The 25,730-nt window shown below is 39.6% G+C and overlaps 2 protein-coding genes across 8 annotated transcripts; one reads left to right on the top strand and one right to left on the bottom strand.

Annotated features, from left to right (window-relative positions):
* Positions 1-1,497: 1,497 nt before the first annotated feature.
* LOC102713607 (protein FLX-like 1) lies at positions 1,498-6,005 on the bottom strand. Of its 7 annotated transcripts, none has more exons than XR_005811284.1 (7): positions 5,605-6,005; positions 4,929-5,059; positions 4,757-4,814; positions 4,622-4,660; positions 3,524-4,158; positions 2,604-2,838; positions 1,499-1,959 (listed from the first exon to the last, which is right to left on the bottom strand). XR_005811284.1 is itself a non-coding variant. In XM_015834846.2 (3 exons), exons 2-3 carry the CDS (start codon positions 2,783-2,785, stop codon positions 1,749-1,751), a joined length of 393 nt encoding a protein of 130 aa, XP_015690332.1. In that variant the 5' UTR covers positions 2,786-2,838; positions 2,985-3,500; the 3' UTR covers positions 1,505-1,748. The 7 variants fall into 7 exon arrangements, 2 of the variants coding, with proteins under 2 accessions (XP_015690332.1, XP_040377543.1); XR_005811285.1 differs by lacking the exon at positions 4,757-4,814 and having other exon boundaries at positions 1,502-1,959; positions 3,524-3,603; positions 4,012-4,158; positions 4,622-4,701; XR_005811286.1 differs by lacking the exon at positions 4,757-4,814 and having other exon boundaries at positions 1,498-1,924; positions 4,622-4,701.
* A 12,024-nt stretch (positions 6,006-18,029) lies between these two features.
* LOC102713334 (transcription factor BHLH3) lies at positions 18,030-19,999 on the top strand. The gene is made up of 4 exons (XM_015834968.2): positions 18,030-18,720; positions 18,839-19,015; positions 19,212-19,382; positions 19,557-19,999. The coding sequence occupies exons 1-4, from the start codon at positions 18,124-18,126 to the stop codon at positions 19,641-19,643; spliced, it is 1,032 nt and encodes a 343-aa protein (XP_015690454.2). The 5' UTR covers positions 18,030-18,123; the 3' UTR covers positions 19,644-19,999.
* Positions 20,000-25,730: the final 5,731 nt, after the last annotated feature.

The following is a 25,730-nucleotide window of genomic DNA, read 5'->3' as shown; positions in this document are numbered from 1 at the left end:
CAGATGCGCACGGCCTTCTTTCTCCTGTAGAAATCTCCACAAAAGGCTAGGCATCCCCTTCAGTCGATCCCCTTCATTTTCGTCTTTCGTCAAAAATTACTTTAAGAGCAGGTATAATAGTAGACTATAAATTAGCTATAAGCATATTTTAAAAAGATAAGAGTAGAGAGAAAAGAGAGGTGGGCTATTAATTTGTAGCCAGCTGCACACGGACTTCAAAACACAGTGTGTATGACATATGAGACCATATACTAATACTTTATAAGTAACTATTATATGAATTGACTATGGATGAATGAATTGGAGCTAATAGTTGGCTATACTATTAAACTTGCTCTAAGAGCAGGTACAATAGCATGCTATAAGCCAGCTGTAAGAATATTTTAAAGAGATAAGAGGAGAGAGAAGAGAGGTGTGCTACTAATTTGTAGCCAGCTGCACGCGGACTCCAAGACAAAATATGTGTATGACATGTGAGACCAGATATTGATGTTTTGTAACTCACTATTGTATAAATTGACTATTAGATTGACTATAGATAAATTGGAGCCAGTAGTTAGCTATACTATTGAACTTGCTCTAAGCCGTGCGCATGCTGTTGCAAAAGTTTGGGCAAACCATTCCCGAAATCGTAAAAGCTACCGCTACGAAAGTGCCTTTTTCTTTAAGGACCGAAAAGCAGAGAGCGGCATCAACAGCTGAGATCATGGCGGTGAAAGAGATCGGTATAGAGCGTCCAAACCAGCAAAGGACGCCATCGATATCGCTTCGTTTTTTCTTTTCCTATCGGTGAGTAGATATCCAGATTTTTTCTGTAACAACCAGAAGCTCAGAGCAAGAGCTAGAGAGGTGGAAACTGGAAACCCAAGTTAGGAGAAAGAACTTATGGAAATCATGATAAAAGAAGTCTATATGCACAAAAAAGAATCTAAGATGAGATGATGATGATTAACTGTGCAAATAAATTATGTAAAACGAAAATAAAAAAAATCAAATTTCAATCAAATTGATTGACTCGGCTATGTCAGTTTTTTTTATCTAACAAACGAAATCAAATTTAGAAATGATCTTTCACACTCATGTCTGTCATCATCACGTTAATTGTTTTTTTTATCATTTTTGTATGGCTATTTTAATCCATTGATCATAGCGCAGATCGATTCATGCATTGAGATAATCCAGAGTCGTGTCGTGTGCGTGAGTACAGATCGATTCATCTGCAGCGCACACGACAACGACGAGGTTTGTAGGTCACCGCCCAAACTGCAGGCTAACCTCGTCGTACGTGTCGGGCCGTGTCGATCGGCGGGTCGGTGTAATTGGCGAACGCGCACGAGATCGCTGTCCCACACGAATGATTCTACTAGACTACTACTAGGAAGTTTATGCATACGGACCTTTTATACTTTGTGTTGCAGGTATAAATTTCGTCATATACATACTAGATGCAGGGGCGCGCCATTGCGCGCCGCCTGTACGTGACATCAACTAATCCTATGCCTTAATATTCTCATACACTTCACTGTAAACATAGGCAAATCCATTTTCAGACATGGTATTTTGTATAACGATTCATAAGGTCACAAGTCTTACGAGTACTGAAGGTAACTCAGTCCTCCCAGGAGTGGAATTAGAAGACCTGATCGATAGACATACCAATCCTAAATCCCATCATGAGAAACAGATATTTAATGCTATATAGGGATTCAAGAATTCTAATTTACAGAGTTAGATGGGCTTTCAACAGTTCACACTGTAGGATTTGAATTGCGAAGGGAATTAAGCACCCAGAGTTTGTTAAGTACCTTCATTGCCTCCAGAAACAGCAGCTCGTGACCTCTTGTCAGCCTCAGCTCGGAGCTTCTCCACTTAGAAGCCACTGAAATCAATTTCTTGTGCATATCTTGTCCCTGCTCATAGCTTTCTGCATATCGTTTATTGTCAACCTCAATGCCAGATCTGCAGGTCAAACAATATAACCATACAAGTTTGAAAAAAATGCTATTCTTACTATTTAAGTTTTCTCTTTACTACTCCAAATGCAACTTGAATTCATCTTGGACCCAAAAAAGGTAAGTTGTCATTCCATTTCAAATTTGAAAGTATAACAAATAGTAGTTGGACCAGACAAACCAAAAGAGTTCATAGAACCAAGATAATGGCAAAAAAACAGCCAAGAGATTGCTTGCTCGTAAGTGCAAAGGAGATAGTTAAGATGATTCAACGGAAAATAGATAACACCAACAAATTTGCACATACAGATTGTATTTTGTACGAAGATAAAACATATACTACTCCCCCGGTCAAAATATTTGTTGTTTAGGACAAGATCTAGTCAAACTTTTAAAATTCCAAAAACCATTTTTTTTGTTTGAATAAATTTATAAAACCAAATAAGTTTATGCTCTTATGATAGTATCTTTCAAGAAAATCTATGTATATCATTTGTTTTGCATTTAAACTAAGCATTTAAAAAATAATTGGTTGTCAGAATTTTATATGTTTGACCAAAGCTTGTCGTAAATGACAAATATTTTTGACTGGAGGGAGTACATCTCTCTATTCCAGGACGGAAAGTACATGTGAAATTAACAAGGATCTACCTCAAATGTTGTGTTTCATGCCTTATCTCCTGAATTTCAGCTTTCAATGCAGCCACTTGCTGCAAGTCCACTGCTGATCGAGCCAAATCCTGGGTGAACCCCTGGACCTGACTCATGAGTTCTTGCATTGCTACACCCAACCTCTGGATGTCAAGGCGAACCTGCGCAAGCTCTGCCATCATTTCATCTCTACTGCCCACAGCTCTGCCTCCATCTTGATTGATCTCTCATAGACCTATTAAAATTATTTGTGATGTTACAATCTAAAAAGATGCAAGTCAATTTTACTTCGCATGCGCACAACTAACCTACTACCTCTGTACGTAAGAGACATAAGTTTAACATGACCATATTTGAAATTATTACCAAACAATGCCGTACCTCAACTAAAAAGTTCAATAACCCTGTTACTCGAGTTAAACAGCTTTGAACCTATACCCAGTGCATGCATTTAAGTATGCTGTTGTAATTCAAGGGCAGTGGATTAAGATCATATGTGAAAATGATTGGGAAAAATGAAAGGAAATGAGAGATTAAGAACACATAAGTTCTATTTTATTCTTTTTGTGAAAAAACATTACACATGCAACTGTAAAACCAGAAGTTTCATATTCATACCAAGCAGTGAATAATACTTGCACATCTCCAATAAACAGAGTTTTCGCACGACAAATCTGGATTTATAGGGAGGACGCTATGTGCTATCTCACACATTAACAACTGCTATGATATGCAAAATTGAACATATCACTAAGAAAATCTGGAACTTGGTCATGGAGGTTGCATATTTGTCAAATACTCAAATATTAAAATTAGCCATTTTCCTCTGTGGACAAATCATGTGCAAACTTGGCATCTAAAGGGGATTTGTTTTGCAGTTAGCATCCAAAAGATATAAATACATGCTTTGTCCACTCTACCTTGTTTGTCAGTTGTCACCTTCCCTCTATTCTCACTCATCATTATCTCCCTCCCCACCATATCCCAATCGTATTCCAACCTTGAATAGGATCACACGAAGTGAGATTCAATCCAGTGCACGATCCCCGTTGCATATGAAATCCATGCCCAGGATTCACACTTCTTAAGGAGTTACTGAACGCTGAATTTAAAGAAGGCCATATGGGTAAGGTTTCCATGAAAATTGGATGCTGAAATTTTCAGAAGTTGGTATGGGTAAGGTGGTCATTGAAAAAAAAAAGAGTACCACATAGTGATAAGGGGCTTTGTTCAGGCAGAAAATCGATTAGTACAGATGAGAGCAAACAATAAGCCAAATCCAGCTGACTTGAAGGCGAATCCCCAGTTCTAATCAACCTAATGGGGGAAAGATCTAACTGATTTGATTACGTGAACACTAAAGTATCAGAAGAAACAAAAGTCACCAACAGATGATTTTTGAAATTACCAAATTATATGGAAGCATCAGAAGAAACAAAAGTCACCAACAAATGTTTTTTGAAATTAACAAATTAGATGAAAGCGTTGCATTGAATTCAGAGAGCTTCTTTAGAATTCCCTCGAACTGAGTTGTGTCAAATGTCAGCATTCCTTCCTGCAAAGCATAAGCAAACTTGGAGTAAAATGGCATAAGGTTATAGGTTGTGACACAAAAATGACAGCAGTTCATTAAGGCACTAAACACCAACTGATTTAACACAAATTATCAATATATGAGATGTGTATGAGGTCATGTGCTTACAAAGTTACAACTTACAAGATCGTACAGGGTGCTATTTCATATATAAATGTGTTAAGTCGTTATATTAACAAAAAGAATTCTACAGTCATTAGTTAACAGACAATTATAACAATGAGAAAGGTGAGTGTTAATTTGGTATGTGCTTGAAAGTTTGTTTAGGAGCACTAACTGTAACCAAGTTTGAATATTATGTCAGGATTTGTGAAGAAGCAAGAAAGGAGAGAAGGGAAATGGAGCAAAGCCATAATCATTTAATACAAGAAAAGCAATAAAATAGAACAGTTGGATCTCTATTTCCACATCTGAAGACACATACCAGTTGAAGAGGCTGATTGCCCAGGGACATATGCATTAGCTGGAACATAATCAACTCAAGTGTCAACAGAAGCACCATAACTGCCAAAAAAAAAGTTCAAATAATTACCAAAATGATACAAAAGAACACACTTACCCCCAGTGTAGGGGTCCCGAAAAGATGGACCTGGAACAAAAGTATTCTGGCCAGAATTCTACAGTGTAAATTCTAGGGTTAATCCTTTTCCTCGCACTAAAAACAAAAGGAAAAGAGGGACAACATAATATTTGCTCAAATTATTTCTTGTTTGGAGGAGACTATTAATTACCACTGCCTTAGTCAGTTAACTGCTCTCAGCTTAGAGCTTAACTGTAAGCATATATTGAGGTACTGAAGTTGTGGGCCAGAAAGTCTGTTGAGACCCAGCAGGTAACTGCCTTCTCCTGCCGACTTGTACAGCTACAAGAAAACAGAAGGATAGGTTTTTACTATGTGCAGATAGCATGAGCATAAATATTGTAGATCCATTCGTAGTAAGAAAGTTTGAGGTCTTGTTCTATTCTTTAAGAGGAGATAAGTAACAAATGTAAATCAGTTGAATTGATCAGGACAAAAGTGTAGTGTCGACAATGCCAGAACTTCTCTAGGTATTATGAGCAAAGCCATAATCATTTAATACAAGATAAGCAATAAAATAGATCAGTTGGATCTCTATTTCGATATCTGAAGACACATACCGGTTGAAGAGGCTGATTGCCTAGGAACATATGCATTAGCTGGAACATAATCACCAAAATGATACAAAAGAACACACTTACCCCGCAGTGTAGGGGTCTCAAAAAAGATGGATCTGGAACAAAAGTATTCTAGCCAGAGTTGTACAGTATAAATTCTAGGGTTCAATCAAGTTGGGCGTGGGTAAATCAATCGAATTTCTGAAGAAGAAAAAAACCTAATGGAACAAGATCGATGCAAAATAGGGAAAGATTGAGAGGGATCCGTACCTTGCTGTGCATGACGATGGAACAGCTGGGGTCGAACTGGTCCTTGCTCACGAAGGAGAGGATGCCAACGCAGTACTCGGGCCGACGGAGGAAAAGACGATGCTGTGGCTGTCGTCGATGATCTCTTCGAAAAATCCGACGCTCACGGGGATACGGCGGAAGTCGTCGACCTCGGCGGCAGGCGGCCGACAATGGCGGACGGGGATGGAGAGGGGAGGTCACCGCCGCCATTGCCACCAGCCACAACAGCCAGCTCTGCCACGGCAGGACAAACCAATACGTCTGCCGCATCCGCCGCTGACACAACACCCGGTCCGGCGGGAGGCGAGCGGGAGCCGCCGTCCCAATGCCCGCCGGGCAGACCTCCGACGCGGCGCCACTTTCTTCGTTTTGTTCGTGAACTTTAAATATTTTACGCTGGTTTTACGGGTTTCGATGATTCAGTGTGACTTTTATCTAATTTTATATTTGAATTTAAAATTTTCTAAATTATATTTTTTATATGGAACTCATTTACTTATATTCTAAATCGTACTCGTTCATAAACTCTTTTCTACGTAATATTTAATCTATAATTCAAATTCTAAATACTTCTAAATTGTATTTATATATTAAAAATTATTACAAATAAAACAATTGATATTGCAATTGATATTGAGGGAAGAGTCCATCTATAAATATAATTTGTAAACTAAAATTTCAGTAAATCAGATTAGAAATACAATTTAAGATTTAAAAATAAGAAAAGGGTCCAGGTGTAAATTATGTAAATTAAGAGAAAAGGTCAATATATACATATAATTTAGAAAATTTTAAATTCAAATTAACAATTAAAAATTATTATCATTAAGATAAGAGATCTATATAACTATAATCCTATAAAACTAGGTAAAAATGACAAATAGTTAAAGTTCACGAATAAAGTGGCGTTTAGGAATGCGTCCCGCAGTAAGGACGAGGATAAGAGCGTTGAGGAGGAGAAGAGCGGCGCCCTCTCTGTACGGTGCACACGTCGCGCGCGGAGGCGAGACAGCGCGAGGCTGCCGCCTCCACGCGTGCTAGCGGCGACGCCTCCAGCCAGCCATCCATCCGTCCACCGTCGATCCGACGGCTGGAATAATTCCGAGTGACGTGGTCTGCGCGAGCCTCCGCCCTTTCATTCAGCTTTCATATGTAAAAATATATTGAGTTTATATATATAAACAAAAATTAACCTATAAAATATCTATTAGAAAAATATCTATATTAAAAATATTATCATAAAAACAAATATATTATACACTAGAAAATATGTATGTATATATAAATAGATTACATTACCTATAAGATTTTCCGGTATGTCTAGATTTATTTATATACTAATAAATATATATATATATATATATATATTTTCAAACTTAGAAAGTCAAGTGTTAAGTTCGGTTAGCGAGCTTATTGTAGCATTTTCGTCATTTCGTGTGTTGGAAGCCCACAGCCGCATGACGCGTATTTTGGTCTGGCCCGTTTCCACGTTCTCACGAGCGTCGCCCACTCGCCCGATTATCTTGAGACTTATCGCGATTCGTTCCATTTGCGATTTTGTGGGCCATAATGGGAGGAGATCAATGGGGTCCTTCGTATCTGGGCCGCAGTTACATCTATCTTTTGTGATGGGTTGGGTTCTATACCACTCTTTCCCCCTTTGTCCTCACAGCAGCGCAGCACCAACCAGCACGCCGACCGGCGACGGCTCTGCCTTCAGCGCTCGCCAGTACCGACCAACCCCCACGACATCTCGTAGCGGCCGCATTCACCTGGCGGTGCTCTCCCGTCGGGGTGACGCAGGAAGGAGGGCTGGCTCTCTCCTTGATTTCAGCGCCTTGCTCTCGGATTCGTGAGCCTGCGTGATGCGAGCCACTAGCTACTGACCCCGACGTGTTTATGGAATTGCCTCGCCCGAGGGAGACGTCGGCATACAATTACCTATACATTGTGGCATCATGTTGAGCACTCACTCTTCTTGCTACTAATCTGGAATGGCGACCTGATTGCGAACAGGTAAGAATCTATTGGCTTGTCTTCGATATTTAAATCCGGTCTATGCTACTTAATGATGGTATGCTCTGTAAAATCATGTCCTTTAACTGTTACATATTGCGCTGCGTAACCGTCATCCATTTTTTTGTCTTTCGAGATTGTTCCTCTTAGTTAGCTAATTTTTTCTCTTAGTACAGTAATCAAGCATGTTCTCACGTTCACTCAATATCACCTAATTTTTTTTCCAACATGAAATCGTCACTATAGTGAAACACCACCTAATTCTCACGTTCACTCAAATATCACTTGAAAATCCACCAAGCTATTCTAATTCTAACCCCTCAAGCTGTTAGCATCTTTGACATGCCAAATTTGCCTCTCTTCTGATCTTATCCTCTCCACGGCTCCTGTTGTTCACCAGTTCAATCAGTGTGTCCACGTGTGACGTGCCAACCTAGATAGCAGAAGAGCTACTTGTTACATGGGCTACTGCTTGCTGCTCTGCAATCTGTACTCTGTACACATCACATGGCCATGGTGACAGTATTTGCCGTCGAAAGCACTTTAAGGAAAGTCTCCATGTGCTAAATGTCTTGCTGCAGTTGGTTTGTGCCTCGCATTAGAATTATGACTAGTTTAGCATTGTATTTCTGTTTGTCCGATGAGACAAACACTTCAGCACCAATTATAAGAATTTGAAGTAGAGGTTGTGAATAACCAACGAGTTGTTTTCTTCTTTTGAGTAAATAAAAAATGAGCAAGGAGCATGTCTTTATTTAGAACTACATATCTCCGGATTTATTTGGCACAATCCTGTTATATCCCCAACCATAATTTTGTAGCACAATGTACATGACTTGCGACATTTTTTTCCTTATTTTCTCAACTGGATCAATTAGCTGGTGTTTTCAGGACTCACTCACATAAGCAAGCTCCAATAAAAGGTTCAAAGCATTCATGGCTAAGCATTCCTCTTTTTTTTTTTGGCTATATCATAGATTGACATGCAGGTTGAAGTTTGGACTTGCGTTGCGGAAGTAGTCTGTTAGTTGTATGTTTTCCCTTTCGTGTATGAGGTCTTCAGGTTGTTTATTTTAACTTTTGAGATGACTATTTTCAGGATTAGAGTGCCTCTCTTGTAAGGAGTAAGACTTCATGCAATTGCCAACTTACCATGCCCCCCTCTCTTTCCATTTTTTCCATTTTGTCACGAGTTGCAGTTTGTTATTATCACATGGACTCTTTCCCAGAAGCATTGCTATCACCCCTTGCCGTGCTCATTTCTTTTCTTCCTCATTTCATCATGAGTTGCAATTTGTCGCATCACATGAATTTGTGCCCCCATCATTATTATCATATTGACATGTTATAGATGCTGACTATTTTTTCTTCTAGATAACATGTCTAAAGATTCTCCTATTCTAATCCTAGGTTCAGTGGCATTGTGGTCTTGCTATTCCAAGTTATGGAGTTGAGTTGGTAAATGGTAACTTTCGATGGTAATTTTCAGAGTTTATGGAGTTTCCTGAGGTTTCAATCATGTGAACTAACTGAATGGAATTGGATTTGGTTACAAGTGTGGAAGGTCATGTGAATTTGGACCTCCTTTAGTAGTCAATCTGGTTCTTTTGGAAACAAATTTGACCATTTAGGTTAGTAGGATGGTTTCCTGGGTACCTCATACTTTCAGAGTTCAGGTCATAACGAATAGCTGTGGTGATCTTCATTTTTTCGCTTTTGCTTCTGCTTATAAGCCAAAATTTAAATTTTCAATTTTAAATTTGGAGTTGATTCTTGTGTTTTTTCACTGAAGTTTATTTTTTAGTCTTGACTTTTAGATCGCTAAGAACATGTATATAAAATTTTTATTTATAAATTATTTTTCCGTGTGGCAGCACCTCAGCATGGTATACTGGATCTGCTAATTAATCTCTTTGGCAATTTGAGCACTCATCGTTAATATGAATTTGGATTCCTTGTGCAGCGTTGGAGACCTCTGCGAAATGAGTGCAAAAAGGGAATAACCTGCATGCCCAAGGAGATTCTTGCAGGACAGGCTGAGGTTGAATTTTTCTGTAGGCAATGAGTCGCTTGCAGAAGGGTTCAGGCTTTCACTTCAGAGAATCCACATCTTTTCTTTCAGACTAGAAGAGCTTGCTTCGAGCCTTTTGGAGTGGTTATGATGTCGGTATCCAGCAATCCAGGTAGGCATCGTAGCTACCTCGGAGCATAGCAGAGCAGCTTTCAGCACCTTGTGTGACTATCGACTCGTGGAATCCATCCATCCATCCATCCATACTGTAGGAGATTGGTGAAAGGTGACGTGGGTCACGGAGCTGCCGCTGATGGATATTGGCAACTGGCAACATGGCATCTCCTGTGCAGCGTCAAGCGCTGAAGTGAGACATTTTCGTTCCATCTCGAGTTTTCGGCAATGATTTAGTGGAGGGTTTCGAAAGTTCGGATAAACATTGTTAGATGAAATAACCTGCATTGACAGATCCATGATAGGCTAGTACTAGATTCAAAGTACCGAGTCCTACTTGATAGTAACAGTTGTCAAGACTTGTGTTTGAACTGTTCTCTCTAAGATCCTTGGAGTTTCTACGCGTGTTTGCTGCGTACCTACTATTAAGTACGTTTGTTTTATGTAAGAAGACTTTTTAATGCTTTTTAATATGTATAAATGTTAATAATATATATTGATCAATAGATAAATTGAGAGTAAAAAAATCTTGTAACGAGTACCTGATTTGCTGTGTACTACTATTAGATGTGTGGAGTTCCCAACGTGACACCAGATAGGCAGTGTACTTGTTTCTTTAGCTCGTAGTTAATCATGCGCTGCATTAGTCAGTTCCCACGTGCAAAGTTTCGAATTTGCCATGCGTCGTTGTCGCAGCTCGAAGCCATTTTATATATAGATATACCACATACGCAGCGGCGGTCAATTTCGCATGACAAACCGAACAACGTCTATGCATTGATCGATTGGAGGTTGAAACCCCCAAGCTGTGGTGAGGGACCCAGGCAGGGAGACAGCCCACAACCCCAAATGGCCCGCCTACCCACACAGACCACACCGACCTATCTCGCACACGCCCGAAATCCTTCGTCCCACGGCCACGGGTGCGCCCCCCACCGCAAGGGCAAGGGCGCAGCACAGCGCTAGCTATCCCCTTCACTTGGCACGATTCACCATCACGATTCGTGCTCCATAGGAAACACGGCCACATTGGTAAAAACCACTAGGATTACTACTGAAAAGCCTATTACTACTCCATAGTGGTACTAGTAGAAAGGATTGACGAAAAGGCCGGAGAGAAAAGACACGCACAAAATGGCCAGGCAGGCACGCCGACCCAGGTTCCTCTAACAAGCAGACCTATCTGCTCCCCGCCCCCGCAACGCGCCATCGCGCATCCTAGAGGCAGGGCAGCGGTACTAGTAGAGTATAGTTGCCGTGCGTCCAGCCGCGGACACCGCCGCTGTTTGCGGGGCGGCACCGAGGATGCGCGCGCGTTTAGCCACCGATTTGAGCGAGCGACGCGACGCGAGCACGCTGCTACGGGTGGCCGGGCGCGGTCGTGCGTAGGGATGCGCGCGCCCCCGAGGCCGAGGCGGACGGATCGATGTGCCGGCCGGCGTACGTAGGGCAGCCACGGCCACGGCTCCTGCCCTGTCACCTCACCTCATCGTGTTGCACCCCCACCCAAACTGTCGCTGTACCGCCGCACCTGTACGTGTCGCAGCTTATGCTACTAATAAACAGCGCTGCTTATATGCGTGCGCGCCCGCCCGCCCGTGAACCGACCGCGCTGTGCGCCCGCCGCTCGCTCGCGACGCGCGCGGTCCCTGTACGTTGGTTTTGTTCCTGCGCGCGGAGGGGGCGGCCCTGCACGTACGCCGTGTACGCGAGCCGAGCTGCCGCAGCGGGAGTGGCGGGCGCGGGCCGGGCGGCCGGTGACCGTGATCGTACCAAACGCCATGCCAAGGCATGGGGGCTTCGTACGAGCATGCATGTGCGCTTTCTTTTTATCGATTTGGACCGTTTCGTTTCTTTCGGGATCCTGTTCGCTTGCGTAAGCAAAGCTTTTGTTGGACAGCTGCAGGGCCTCTCTGCAGAGCAGATTGCAATGCATGCATGTGATGAACTGGTTCGTACGGGCTACAGCTATTACAGCTACTTTGCCCCCATGCCCACACTGCCACGGTCTCTATCACCCACGGTCCATGGCGCGACACTGTGATTATCAAGCAGCTGGAAACCAGATTAGAGATCCCGGTCTCGCCGGTCGCCACCACCGCGTCTGCCCTCTCCCATCCGGACTGCTGTTCAACGGTGGTCCTTAGACTAGCAATCCTCACTTATGATAAGCATAAATGAAACGTTAGAATATTAGTTATTGAAAAATAATTATGAGTAAAACTTTTACATATGAGTAAATAATGTAAAGTAAACCATGGTAAAGAAAACCTTAAAGTCAACTCTAAGTTGAGATCTAAAATTCAAATTTTAACACATGCATATATGAAATTGTCAAAATATTAAGCCCTTAGGTTTTAGATCACTAATATATATACATATCAACATAAGAGATTTGAAGAGAGCACAAACCAAACACATTATGGCTTGATAGAGAAGAAAAAGTGTAGTGCATGTACAATAATCCTTATATTTTGTTCGGTCATTTCATTCAGCTCTTGAACTTTAAAATGCATTCTTCGACTCCTTAACTTGTTTGGGTTCCATATAGGTCAAACGAGCTTCACCCTACATGGTAAGCTGACGTGGCATGCTATGGTGAATCCTTCGTGGACGTCATCATACGTACCGTTAACATAACAATTACCTTTAATCACAACTAGAAAAAAAATTATATATATATATATATATATATATATATATATATATATATATATATTGAAACTCATATCTTAAATTAATTGTACCGTAAGAATCAATAGAACTCATGGGACCTATATATAAGTCACATTAAGAGAAATAAAAATAAAAAAACACATCTCTACTGCATCTCTCTTTTATCCTATAACATGTGGCCCTAATAATTCACCGTGGCAAGCCACGTCAGCATACAAAGCGGGTTAGAGATACTTGAACGTGTATGGGACTCAGGTTATGGACTTAAAAAATACATTTTAAAAGTTTTAGACTTAATTATATGATACATTCGGACAAGTCAAGGGACCGTTCGTGCACTTTACTTAAGCAAACGAGCATGCATGCCAACTAGTGGTATGGATGCCAGAGTGAATCAACTGTTTCTAATTTGCCTTTGAAATTCGATTTTGAGTCATGGAGTACTTGCACACTCGTTTCTTATATGTAATCAATATAGTTACAATTGATGTAATGTAAAACATGGTTGGCAACATGCATTATCGAACCAAATAAAATATTAGAGGAGACGTACTATATATGTTAAGGATGTTAATAAAAAAACGAGCTGAGCTCTCTTCCACAGCACACACACAAAGCAAAAAAAAATGAAGGGGAGCTCCACTGGATTCTCGTGCTAAATTTCTGGTTAGAACCTAGAAGTGAAGCCTTTTTAACAAAGTAAAGATAGTAATAAAATTGATTGTAGCCGTGAAGTATATGTTCTGATAACTTCTGTTTGTAAATAAATTTTAAATTACATGCGTGTGTACCACATATGACATCATAATATAGTCTATTTTGTTATATTTTTCATAGTTATGTCAACATAAAGGATGCCACGTATACCTGATTCCTTATTTTTCTCTTATATTTTTTTTTTGGCCTACTCTACCTTTTGTTTTAATCTAAAATATTGCTGCAATATTACCCGCGCCACACTCTACGGTATCGTTGGAATTCTGAATTCATACTTTAATTTGAAAGTGAGCATAATGACTCCTTTAATTTGAGCCTTGTAATAATATAAAGGCGTGTAAAAAAGAATAAATTAACCGTTAGCACATCCATAGTCATGTACTCAACTTTATTAGGAAGAAGAGGATGTAGGCTCATCATTTCATTTATGCTTATTATGCTTATAAGCCAAATTTAATATATAGAACTTTATAACTTTTAAGTAGATTTGGTGTTTCCATTTTACAATATTATCTTTTAAAAGATAAAAACATGTTACAAAGGTTTTACCCACAGATTATTTTTAATGGACTTACACACAACTTTACAGTACCTAATAGATATGATGTATGTTTGCTTTTGGATAAACTTAGAACATTTATACTCCAAAATACATAAATACTAAGTGAGATATGAAGGATTGGATTCAGTATTATGAAGTGCGGTTAGCTAGCTAGAGACGTTGTATTATGGTGCATTTGGCTGAAGGGATATCATCTCTGGATGGGATATGAAGACCCAAATTTTGAGTACATAATTAGTTGGTTGGCAAGGGTGGATGGAGGAGCTAGGAGAAGCGGCTATTTCACAAAGATGTTAAATGAGCTCATCTGGGAAATTAGCCAGATGAAACTATTGAGATTCACTAATATTGATCACACCTAATTAATTAGTGACAATTGATATATTATATTATTAATTACTCCCTCCGTCCCAAATGAAGCTATTTGTACCGTCCACCATTTTCTCTAAAATATAGCTATTTCTCTACCTACCTCATTATCTCGATCAATCACAATCATTGTCCATTTAAATTTTTTCATCTACATACATTATCTTCTTAACCATCCTTCAATTATTCTCACATTTTTTTAATACTCATGTCCACCTCTAGAAACACTTGTATTTTGAGACGGAGTGAGTAGTAATTAACTTATCAATATTAGAATTGATTGGAGGTAGTTAGTCTATTTTATTGTTAACTATTCCATCCATTCTAAAATACAATGCACAACTACCATTAAAGGATTATTTTGGTGCATGTACACATGTATTTAATGTGGTTGGGTGTTTTGATAGTAAAAAATTTAAAATAAATCAAATTTAGAGGAGAGATATGTGCTAATTAAGGTCTGCATGTAATGTACGCATGCACACGTTATATCATGGATGGAAAAAAGTTGTTATGTATTATATTTTGGAATTGATGGAGTCAGTTAGATTATGATAAGAGTTATGGTAATTAATACTTCATACATTCCATATTGTAAGCCATTTTGGCTATGTGTTGATCAATGTATATTGATTCTATATATGCGTAGATTTATTAGCATCTATATAAATTTAAGCAATACACGGAAGTCTTACATTGCGAGATGAATGAAGTATATTTTAGTTAACTGATTAGTAGTTTATTACTTTCATTGTACCATCATCATCTATCCAACCAAACAAAACAAATTGATAATTCATCCAACTAAACAAGAAAATGAACCACCATATTCTTGAAAATATAAATGACCATGTCCAACTTATATATTTAACCTCTTGAAGATGAACCGATCGAACTCACTTAGTTTCATTTGATATTAATGTAGTCCTGGAGGTTCATTGTCAATGGTGTATGAAAATAAGTAAATAACATAAAACTAATTGGGCTTTAAAAAGTGTGGCATTATTTAATTTAGTGAAGACCAGTTTTAACTGGAACATATAAAAAAGGAGTATAGAGCATGGGTCGAGAGATGCAAACAGTTTATCGGATATATTTTTGGGAGGTCATTGGGTGTGATGAGTTGGCATGGCCTTGTAGTGGAAACATATTGCGTGCATACAAAAAATGTTCGCATCGTTTCTATCCAGTTGACAGTGCTGGCATTAAACAACAAATACGTACATGCATACTAGAGCTAGCTAGTTTTTCTTTTAGTAGAAATATACTACAACTAGCTAGTTATACGATCATTGCAAGAAAACAAAATAAGTATTTATATTGGCGTAACCCGACCAAGGACAAAGTTATGCAGTACAGCAAGTCTAATTAGTAATCTTGACGGATAAACAATCGACTGGAGTTTTTGTTCCATGCGCATTGTTTTAATCCTATCCATGCCCCCAATCAGATCTGATAGCTCATCCGAATCAGGATTAATCCCCCTCAAATCTCCCAGATAATGAGACCCACCACACACCAGCATATATTCGGTCTCAGTGCATCGATCGATCACCCACAGTGCGTAGCTACGACCTTTAGCTTCATTAGCTCCCAGGGAACACGCAACCAAACGCCATGATGTGATTTCGTGTTGGATCGCGCGCATACGTACAGCCCGACACAAACACGACCGACTGCACACCACACCAGCACAGCACGTACTTGCGAACCGTACGCGCGTATGTGGACGGGCGATCTGACTCGATCACAAAAAATAATTTTTATAAATAAAAAAATTATATACGTATTCTTAGAGTATTCTTAGCCATCTAAGAAGTCAATGTTAAAAATATAATTTAGTAAAATTAAAAACCATAAACTATCTCTAAATTTAAAGTTAAAAAAATAATTTTTTATATAAATATAAGTATAAGCGAAAAAATAATGTCAATGGTACAGTCACTCTCTCAGAGCAAGTTCAATAGTATAGCTAAAACCAACTAATAGCTCCAAATTATCTATGATCTATCTAATAGTCAATTATAACAGTTATCTACAAACATATATTACACGGTCTCACCTACCATACGTTAGAGTTCGTGCTATAGCTGACTATATACCTATATAGTCCGTTGTTTTTTTCTTTTTTTTTATTTTCTTAATATATATTTATAGCTGACTTGTTGTACGTGCTCTCGTCGCAGCTCCTCCCGGCGGACACGGCTACGTCTCGGAAACGAGGCAGGTTTGGCTAGGGGGGTAGGCACAAGCACCGGCCGCGCACGCGACGTCTCCACATCACCAGCAAATTATCAACTGGCGCGCGTACGTACGCACAAAAGGCATCTCACCGTGCAGCCCGCGCGCGGCGGGGCCGACTGACCGACCGATACACCCGATCGATCGATCGCTCGCTCGCCACCAAGACGCCAAACGGGCAAAGGGAATCTGGGCGCTAAAAACAACGAACGAGCAGAGAGCGGAAGGCTACCACCTCCGTCTCAAACAAGATTATTTTTAAATTTTTTATATAATATTTTAACTCTTTGTTTTATTTAAATTTTTTTACTAATATTTTTATTTTTACTAGATGATAAAACATAAATAATATTTTATGTGTGACTAGTTTTGTTAAGTTTCTGTATAAATTTTTTAAGTAAGATGAATGATCAAACTTTGGACACGAAAAACAAAAAATAAAATTATTATAGAATGAAAGTAGCACATATTAGGGGCGTTGTTTTGTTTAGCTAACCCATTCTTTTTGACTCCGCCGTGACACTCTGCTCCGGCCTCTCTAGCTGTAGCCTGTAGGTGGCCGTGACAACTCCACCCCTACTATGCATGTACGTACACCACGACGACGTAGTACGCCGATTAGCTATAGTGCTAGTAGCTATGCAGGTGGAGGGGGTAAATAGTATAAAAGTATGTGCGACCAAATTCCTTTTGCACCGGGGCCAGCCCGGCCGTCAAACCTCGATCGCCGCCAAGCGACGTGAATTTTAAAAGGCCATGGCCGCGAGATTGCAGATTTCAGGCGAAAACGACATGATCGATAATTGAAACCGAATGTAGCCAGGCCAGGCGATTAAACAAGTGGGGAGATTCCATTCCATTCTCAGCGCCTCTGCGACCTATGGCTAAGAGCGAGTATAATAGTATACTATGAGGTAGAGGAGAGATAAAAAGAGAGAGATGAGAGACCGGCTATAAACTTATATCCAGCTCTAGCACAAGAACGAAAAAACTCTGTAAGAGGGACAATTAAGCCCTGTATTAATTATAAACAACTAATTACTATATAAATGAGCTGAGAGAAACCTTACTCTAAGATCAGTCTCAATACATGTTTCATAAATATGTTATGCACATTAAATAGGATGATACATCAGCAAAATTGCTGACTTGACAGTTTTATAAGATGAGAGAAAAGTCCTATAAAATTTATGTGGCTCGATTAGCTAATTTACCGTCTGCACCGATCGACCGACCGACCGCGGTCCACCCAGTTGGCGATCGAGCCATATACTAATATACTATACCGACCGATATACCTCAGCACCTAGCCAAAACTCTAGCTGTGCGTTTATTGCGAAGGCAAGAGGAATAATTGTCGCTCGCTTTGGGTTGGCCACCTCGCGCGGCCCACCACACACGCGTTTCGTTTCCCAGGTTGCTTCCGTGCCCCCAGCTTGATCATTTCGTTTCATTTCATTCTCGATCGATCGATCTCCTCTCCTCTAGTCTCACGGCCGTTTCATTCGATCCATGCACTGCTACTGGCCCCCTGGTCCCTGCAACTTGGACATGTGGCTTAGCTACCCGCGTCCCGGTTGATGATAGTATAAGCGTGAGGGTTTGGGCAATCTAGGCAGCAGCAGGAGAGGGGGGGGCGAGAGAGCTAGGTAGCTAGAGGAAAGGGAGCATATATACTAGGTATACCTTCTTTCTTAGCTCGCTCTTGCTGCTGGCACTAGCTAAGGGAGGCATGGAGCTTGACGAGGAGTCCTTCTTGGATGAGCTCATGTCGCTGCGGCGGGAGGGGGCGTCGCCGTGGCAGGCGGCGTACCAGGGCGGCGGCGGCATGATGATGAGCGACCTCCTCTTCTACGGCGGCGAGGGACCCGAGGCGAGGGGCGGGATGGACGCGTCGCCGTTCCAGGAGCTGGTGCCGCCCATGGTGCCGCCGCCGGCAGCGCCTCAGCATCCGCACGAGGAGTTCAACTTCGACTGCTTGAGTGAAGTCTGTAACCCGTACCGCAGCTGCGCCCTCGTCCCCTCGGAGGCGGCTAGCCAGACACAGCAGCCCACTCCGCTCCGCGATGCAATGGTGGCGGAGGAGGAGACGAGCGGGGACAAGGCGCCGCTCCATGGCGGCGGCTCGTCGCCACCGACGTTCATGTTTGGAGGAGGCGCCGGAGAGAGCTCGGAGATGATGGCCGGAATCAGGGGCGTCGGCGGCGTCCACCCGCGGAGCAAGCTCCACGGCACGCCGTCGAAGAACCTCATGGCCGAGAGGCGGCGTCGCAAGCGGCTCAACGACCGGCTGTCCATGCTCCGTTCCATCGTGCCCAAGATTAGCAAGGTGACACACATCATATTGTTCTCTTGTGACCTAATTAATTGACCTAGCTGTAGCTACCTTCTTTGTCTCCGTGTCCCGTGCTCATATGCATACAATCAATCTATCGCTCGTTTTGCAGATGGACAGGACCTCGATCCTCGGGGACACCATCGACTACGTGAAGGAGCTGACGGATCGGATCAAAACCCTCGAGGAGGAGATTGGCGCCACGCCGGAGGAGCTCGACCTGTTGAACACGATGAAAGATTCCTCCAGCGGCGGCAACAATGAGATGCTCGTGAGGAATTCAACAAAGGTACATATGCAAGCTAGCTCTCAGGTCCATATCACATTGAAACATCTCGAAATTTAGTTAGTAGATATATGTGATAGGTGCCCGTATTTCTTGCGCGTTCGCGCGCGGGGCTGAACAGCTGAAGCAAGCTGGTTGTGAACTTGTGTGATCCATGGGGGAACTCAACTGACTAATTAAACCGGGCTTTGCTTCGCAGTTCGACGTCGAGAGGCGGGGCAGCGGGAGCACGAGGATCGAGATATGCTGCCCGGCCAACCCCGGCGTGCTGCTGTCGACGGTGAGCGCGCTGGAGGTGCTGGGGCTGGAGATCGAGCAGTGTGTCGTCAGTTGCTTCAGCGACTTTGGCATGCAGGCCTCCTGCTTACAAGTAAGTTCTATATCCTTGTAGCAACTACGTACCTTGGCTACCAGGACGGATTTCTGAACATTGATATATAAAACAGCTCCCTTGATTTCTTGCTTGAACCTAGCTAGCTATAGACATGTGTTTGATTAACATCTAGTATCAGTTCTGAATGAGTTCGTCGACAATGCATGACAGGATGGCGGGAAGAGGCAAGTGGCCAGCACCGACGAGATCAAGCAGACATTGTTCAGGAGCGCTGGCTATGGCGGAAGGTGTCTGTAGCTGGCTAGCTATATAATCCATTGAATGCTGATCGAGCACTGTGAGCAGGTACAGGTTGCATATGACCTTCATCATCCATGATATATAATAGCTATCCATGCCTGCACTTTACTCCAGGAATTATACTAGAGTTATCATTTATGAGTTCATATTCATCAGCAGTACCTCGTTTCTGAACACCCCAGCAGCAAATTAAAGGTTTGCTGCTCAAGTATTGTAAGCTAAGCTTTGCATTTGTGAATCGGCACGGGAGAGACGTGTGATTTGTCGAACATTGGATTTGAATTAAACGCCAAGGTACCAATTGTTTGTATGTTTGCATAAGTACTGCGATGGCTTCTTTGTTTCTTCTGAAAGTTTAGCTGTGCGTTTTGTTGTTTTGCTGACAGAAATGGTTCGTCTGGTTTTGTCCCGAGCTATATATCATATGCACAAGTATATTAGAGAGAACAGTGTTTGTGGGGATTGTTTTATTCCTTTGGCTTGGTTTGTTATTGTCCACAGCTATGTGAGACGAAATGATGCACTGTACCGTGCGTAAGGCAGCAGTATATATATGTGTAGAGTATTAGAGTATTAGACACAAGCATGCAAATAAATAAATTTGAATTGAAGATTCATGTTCGAGAATTCAGCAGAACATATGCAATTCAGCATGGATCGACCTGGAATGATTCGTTATTTCATGGTCACTTAAATGCCTGAAAACGCACACGTGCAACCGAGAGATGCAGAACGATTGTGTTTACGATCATTAATTGTGCTACACTTCGTTTTTGCCATAAACGTGTACGTATCTAGCATGCATATATGTGTGTTGAATTTAGATTGAATAATCTGAATATTTTAATTAAGGAGATTTTGGAGCTGCAAAAATATAATGTACATGTTATTTGGCTGAGCTATAAATGTCCACTTTGATGAATTAGAGTTTTCCTTCTATTAATTTGTTACTCCTTCGGTCCAAAAATATAATGCTCATTTTGCTTTGTTATGATAAAATTTTAGGTAACAGTTAATTCACTAATATATCTTTTATGTGATACAAAATAATGGTAATAAGAAAATACCTTTTATACAAATTTAACAACATCAATTTACTATTAAAAACAATATTTTAAAGAGTAATTGGTGACCAATACCTTATCTTAATGAAACAAAAATGTGTCATATACTTTCGGATGGAGAGAGATTTTATAAGTCATCACATATTCACACAAATCCCATATATATATATATATATATATATATATATATATATATATATATATATATATATATATATATATATATGTTCACAAATGTAAAGAAGTCTTGGCTGTATACACCTTGATCGGTACTTATCCTATGGAATAATGAAGGGTGTATAAGACAGATCGAGTCAACACAACAATGTTATATAATAGTAATTCAATCTACAAGGGTCTATATTGAAATTAAAACTATATAGTCGTGGCTAAATACGAGAAATTGATATGCATATGGTGCATTTTTAAAGACATTTTTACAGGCATGTACCTATATTAGTCTAGCACACATAACAGAAATTTAGCTGTGCCCTTCACCCCACAAGAACATTGTTTTTTTCCCCATCTCGTAGGTATCAAAACAAAACTAAAAAATTAAAAAGTCTAGGCATTTATCCCATATATTCTCCAGACTACGTAAGATATATATGTTCATTACATTACCAAACTTTAATATAATTATTTTCTTCCACTTTATCTAACTTTAATATGTTAATTTTGCAAAGATAGAATCTTGTTGGATAAAGAATGTGGATAAAAAATAAAATATTTGTGCGATGGAGGGAGTACATAGTAGATAGTATGGAAGTAATATATATACTCGGTTCATATTTTAATAAATAAAGTTATTAATTGTTTGTTCATTTGTTTTATTAAATAATTATAAAAGTATACGGAATGTAAGTTATAACTAGAACACATCCAATCTAAATAATAATTACATAAATATTTTTAATAAGATGAATAATTAAACACGTGATCAAGAGTCAATAACGTTAGAAATATGAAGTGAGATAGTACCTAGACCCCCTTTAATTTAAAGGGAATTTATAGGAATTTTAGGGCCCCTTTGAATTATAGGAATGAAAAACTTGTATGGGAAAAATCCAATGAGTGTTTGTCTCTCCTCAAATTCCTATATTTTTCCTATGGTCCAATCAAACGGTCATTCCTATGTTTTTCCTATGTTTTGCAATCCTCTGTTTTACACTTAGGCCTTGTTTAGTTAAAAAAAATTCCTAAAAACATCACATCAAATTTTTGGACATTTAAATGGAGCATTAAACATAGATGAATCAAAAAAACTAATTGCGCAGTTGTGAAAGAAATCTTGAGACGAATCTTTTGAGCATAATTAGTCTAGCCATAAGTGCTACAGTAATCAACATGTGTTAATGACGGCTTAATTAGGCTCAAAAATTTCGTCTCGTGGTTTTCAGCCGAGCCGTGAAATTCTTTTTTTCATTCGTATCCAAAAACTCCTTCCGACATCCGATCAAACGTTTGATGTGACCTACTCCCCAAAAAAATTTGCCATCTAAACACCCTCTTACATTCTTGTCAAAATTCATTGTTTCTTCCTATCCCTCTATTTTTTTATTCTGGATTCAAATGGTCCTTAAATAATACTAATTCTGGATTCAAATGGTTCTTAAATAATACTGTACCAGTAAATACGGAGGAGCAGCTAAGGCTTTGTTTAGTTCCAAAATTTTTTAATTTTTGGACACCTAAATAAATCATTAAATATAAATAAACCAAAAAACTAATTGCACAGTTATGGAAGAAATCTTGAGACGAATCTTTTGAGTCTAATTAGTCCATGATTAGTCATAAGTGCTACAGTAACCGACATGTGCTAATTACGGATTAATTAGGCTCAAAAGATTCGTCTCGCGGTTTCCAGGCTAGCCGTAAAATTCGTTTTTTTTCATTTGTGTCCGAAAACCCCTTCCAACATTCCGTCAAACATTTGACGTGACACTACTCCCAAAATTTTTTCCAATCTAAACACCACCTAAGTGTGCCAGCGAGCAACCAGTTGCTCTAGCTAGGGGTACCTGACGTTGCCTTGGCTTACGTGCCTACTCCTATATTGTTGATACACCATTGCACATGCATGTATACTGCTGAAACTTTTTTTTTACATATAAAAAGAATCCGTACACACTTCACTATTGTTACGTGGTGCAAATCGTACGGAGAAAATAATAGGCAAAGAAAAAAAAACTCATGGACACAAAAGTTTTTCCCATGCTTGGCCTAGGGAGATATTCCACCTACCACCAAAAGGAGAGGCAAAAGATTAAACCAATTAGCCATTAATTAGGCCTTGATCGATTGGTTGTCGTGGTTAGTTACTTGGGGCACAGTCAGGACAAGGTGCAAAGCACCGTGGCATTTCAGCATTTGGCTTGCAACCCGCAGTCCACATAGTTGCAGCAAAAGGATAGGAACAACTAGAAATTTCACTTGGTTTCAGAAGTTGTATATGGAGTATATCCGATAGTGCCAACCAGCATGCGCGTACCACATAGTGCCAGTGGAAGTATTAGCGAAATGATATAAATCTTCTGCTGAAACGTACGAGAAAGTGTCTTGGATTGATCATATCTGTACTGCGTACTCAACTCGTTCAAAAATATAAATATATATATATAATTTAAATATTATACCAGAATATAAACATTTTTATGTCCACGATACTACTTATTTCATTAATCATGACACATCCAAAATTTTTATTATTTATAATACCTCATGACACGCTGTTAATAACACGCATGTAACGTGTCTTAGCAAACCTGTCAAAAGTAATACATTGACTATGGGTGATCATAGTACATATTATGTTGATAAATGATTATCTGTGATAGTTGTTTGTTATGGCCTGTTATAAAAGTATGTCTATCTCTAACTGATCATTACCTGTGCAGTGGATTATTCAATTGTTACAAAATTATATCATATTAATTAGTATATAAATATAAAATTAGATAATTAGTACATTATGAATCCTCGATGATTTTTGGACTCGTGAGCTACATGTAGAGGGTGAGACTTGTCAGAGGTGAGCACCTAGGCCATCACTGTTGGCCTGCCCCGGCGTAGGCTGCGTTAGACGTAGGATGTTGCAAAAGCTGATTAGCAGCACGGAAAACGATAAACATAATTAATACATGATTAATTAAGTATTACTTATTAAAAATTTGAAAAGTGGAGTTATTTGATCTTTTAGAACAATTTCTATATAGAAAAATTTTTGCACGAAATACTCTATTTAGTAGTTTAAAAAGCGTGGTAACGGAAATCGAGAAGTAATCTATCTCAACCTGGTGAAATCTAACGCAGCCGTAGTGTACCCTCGTACTCATTCCCCATTTATTAATGAACATGATAGTCTTTTCATCTTTAACCCTTAATCACTATAAACAACCCACTAATATTTTCATTTTGGAACGGAGCAGTACTATACACGACATGATCATGTCTGGAAAATAATAACCCTAAGATGCCCCGACTAAGCACACGTGCAGAAAGGGTTGTCACAATTTGGACTCCGATGAGGGAATCATACATACGTGTATGACTCTCACCACCACGCCAATGGTACTTTTGATGTTGTACACTGACATTGGCTGCGTTTTTTCGAGGGATGCTAAGTACTTACATGATACGAAAAATATAGTAATTGATTAGTATATAATTAATTAATTATTAATTATTAAAAAAATATAAAATAGATTAATTTGATTTTTTAAACAACTTTTTTATAGAATTTTTTACAAAATATACACCATTTAGTAATTCAGGAAACGTACGTGCGGAAAACGAGGGAGATAAGTTAACTTTGGACTGCAGCCGAACACGGCCATTGTCCTATACGCATATTTGATTAATACATTTTGACCGTGTATTTATTAAAAACTGTTACAGTATAGCCACAAAAAATATTTAGTTAAATGCTAAACCTAATTGTTTGCATATATCAAATACTTTTCATATATTAGCTACTACCTCCGTTCCGAAATAAGATCATTTTTTAGTTTTTTGATACAATGTTTTGATTCTTCGTTGATCTTATTTGAATTTTTTTTGCGATTAATTTTTTATTCTTACTAGATGATAAAATATGAATAGTAATTTATACGTGACTAAATTTTTTAAGTTTTTGTACAAATTTTTCAAATAAGACGAATGGTCAAATGCTGGACACGGAAAAAATTAAAAATGAAGCTATTATGATATGGAGGTAGTAGTTTTTATTTCAAGGTTGCATACATGCTTCCTAAGAGCATCACCAACGTAAGCCCAATATAATTTCTAATAAAAAAATACATGGGGGCTTCCAGTGAATTGTTCTATCTAACAGTTCTCCTAATTAGCTGTTAAGAAAATTCCTCTCTTCGAAGAAGGGGAAGATCACGCAAGAGGAGATGGGATGCGGCCCACTTTTGTATTTTAGCGAGTCAAATTTAGTCTATCTCTCTAGGAGAAGAAAAAAAATGGTACCTTCACATATTAAAGATTCCTAAAACATGTTTAGGGGATCTGTTGATGATGCTCCAAATATCATGTATGGCCTATTTTCCTGAATAAGCAGAGAATATTTAGAACAATATATGTATCCGAACTGCATCTAGTGCTGAACGAGAACTTTACTATCTGCTCCAGCACTGTCTGAGATTGTAATCTGCCATGAAATCACTATTCCGTTGTAACGTGCATCCGCCCCCACAGAGCTCTACTTATATATATTAAGATTTATTAATACTTTTCTTAGAGATATTAAGATGTGAAGGCCAGAGATGCACGCAGACACACAGCCCTCGAGCTTGTTTATGGGTTTTTTTTTAGAAAGGCCGTTCAAGTTTCTTTTAGGAATAAGTTCACCGGAGATTCCTTGACATAGCTTTGATTCTATATGAGATCTCCTAACATCCAAATCCAAAATATATACTGCTAAACTCACACAAACATATCACGTTGTAGTATAACTCTATTTTTGTCCGATTTCACTGACGTGGCGGACGGTGGGCTTCACATGTCAATACGTCCT

Source organism: Oryza brachyantha, chromosome 3 (genome assembly GCF_000231095.2).
Source record: "Oryza brachyantha chromosome 3, ObraRS2, whole genome shotgun sequence".
Classification (NCBI taxonomy): Eukaryota; Viridiplantae; Streptophyta; class Magnoliopsida; order Poales; family Poaceae; genus Oryza; species Oryza brachyantha.
This window is presented reverse-complemented; position numbering and strand designations above follow the sequence as displayed.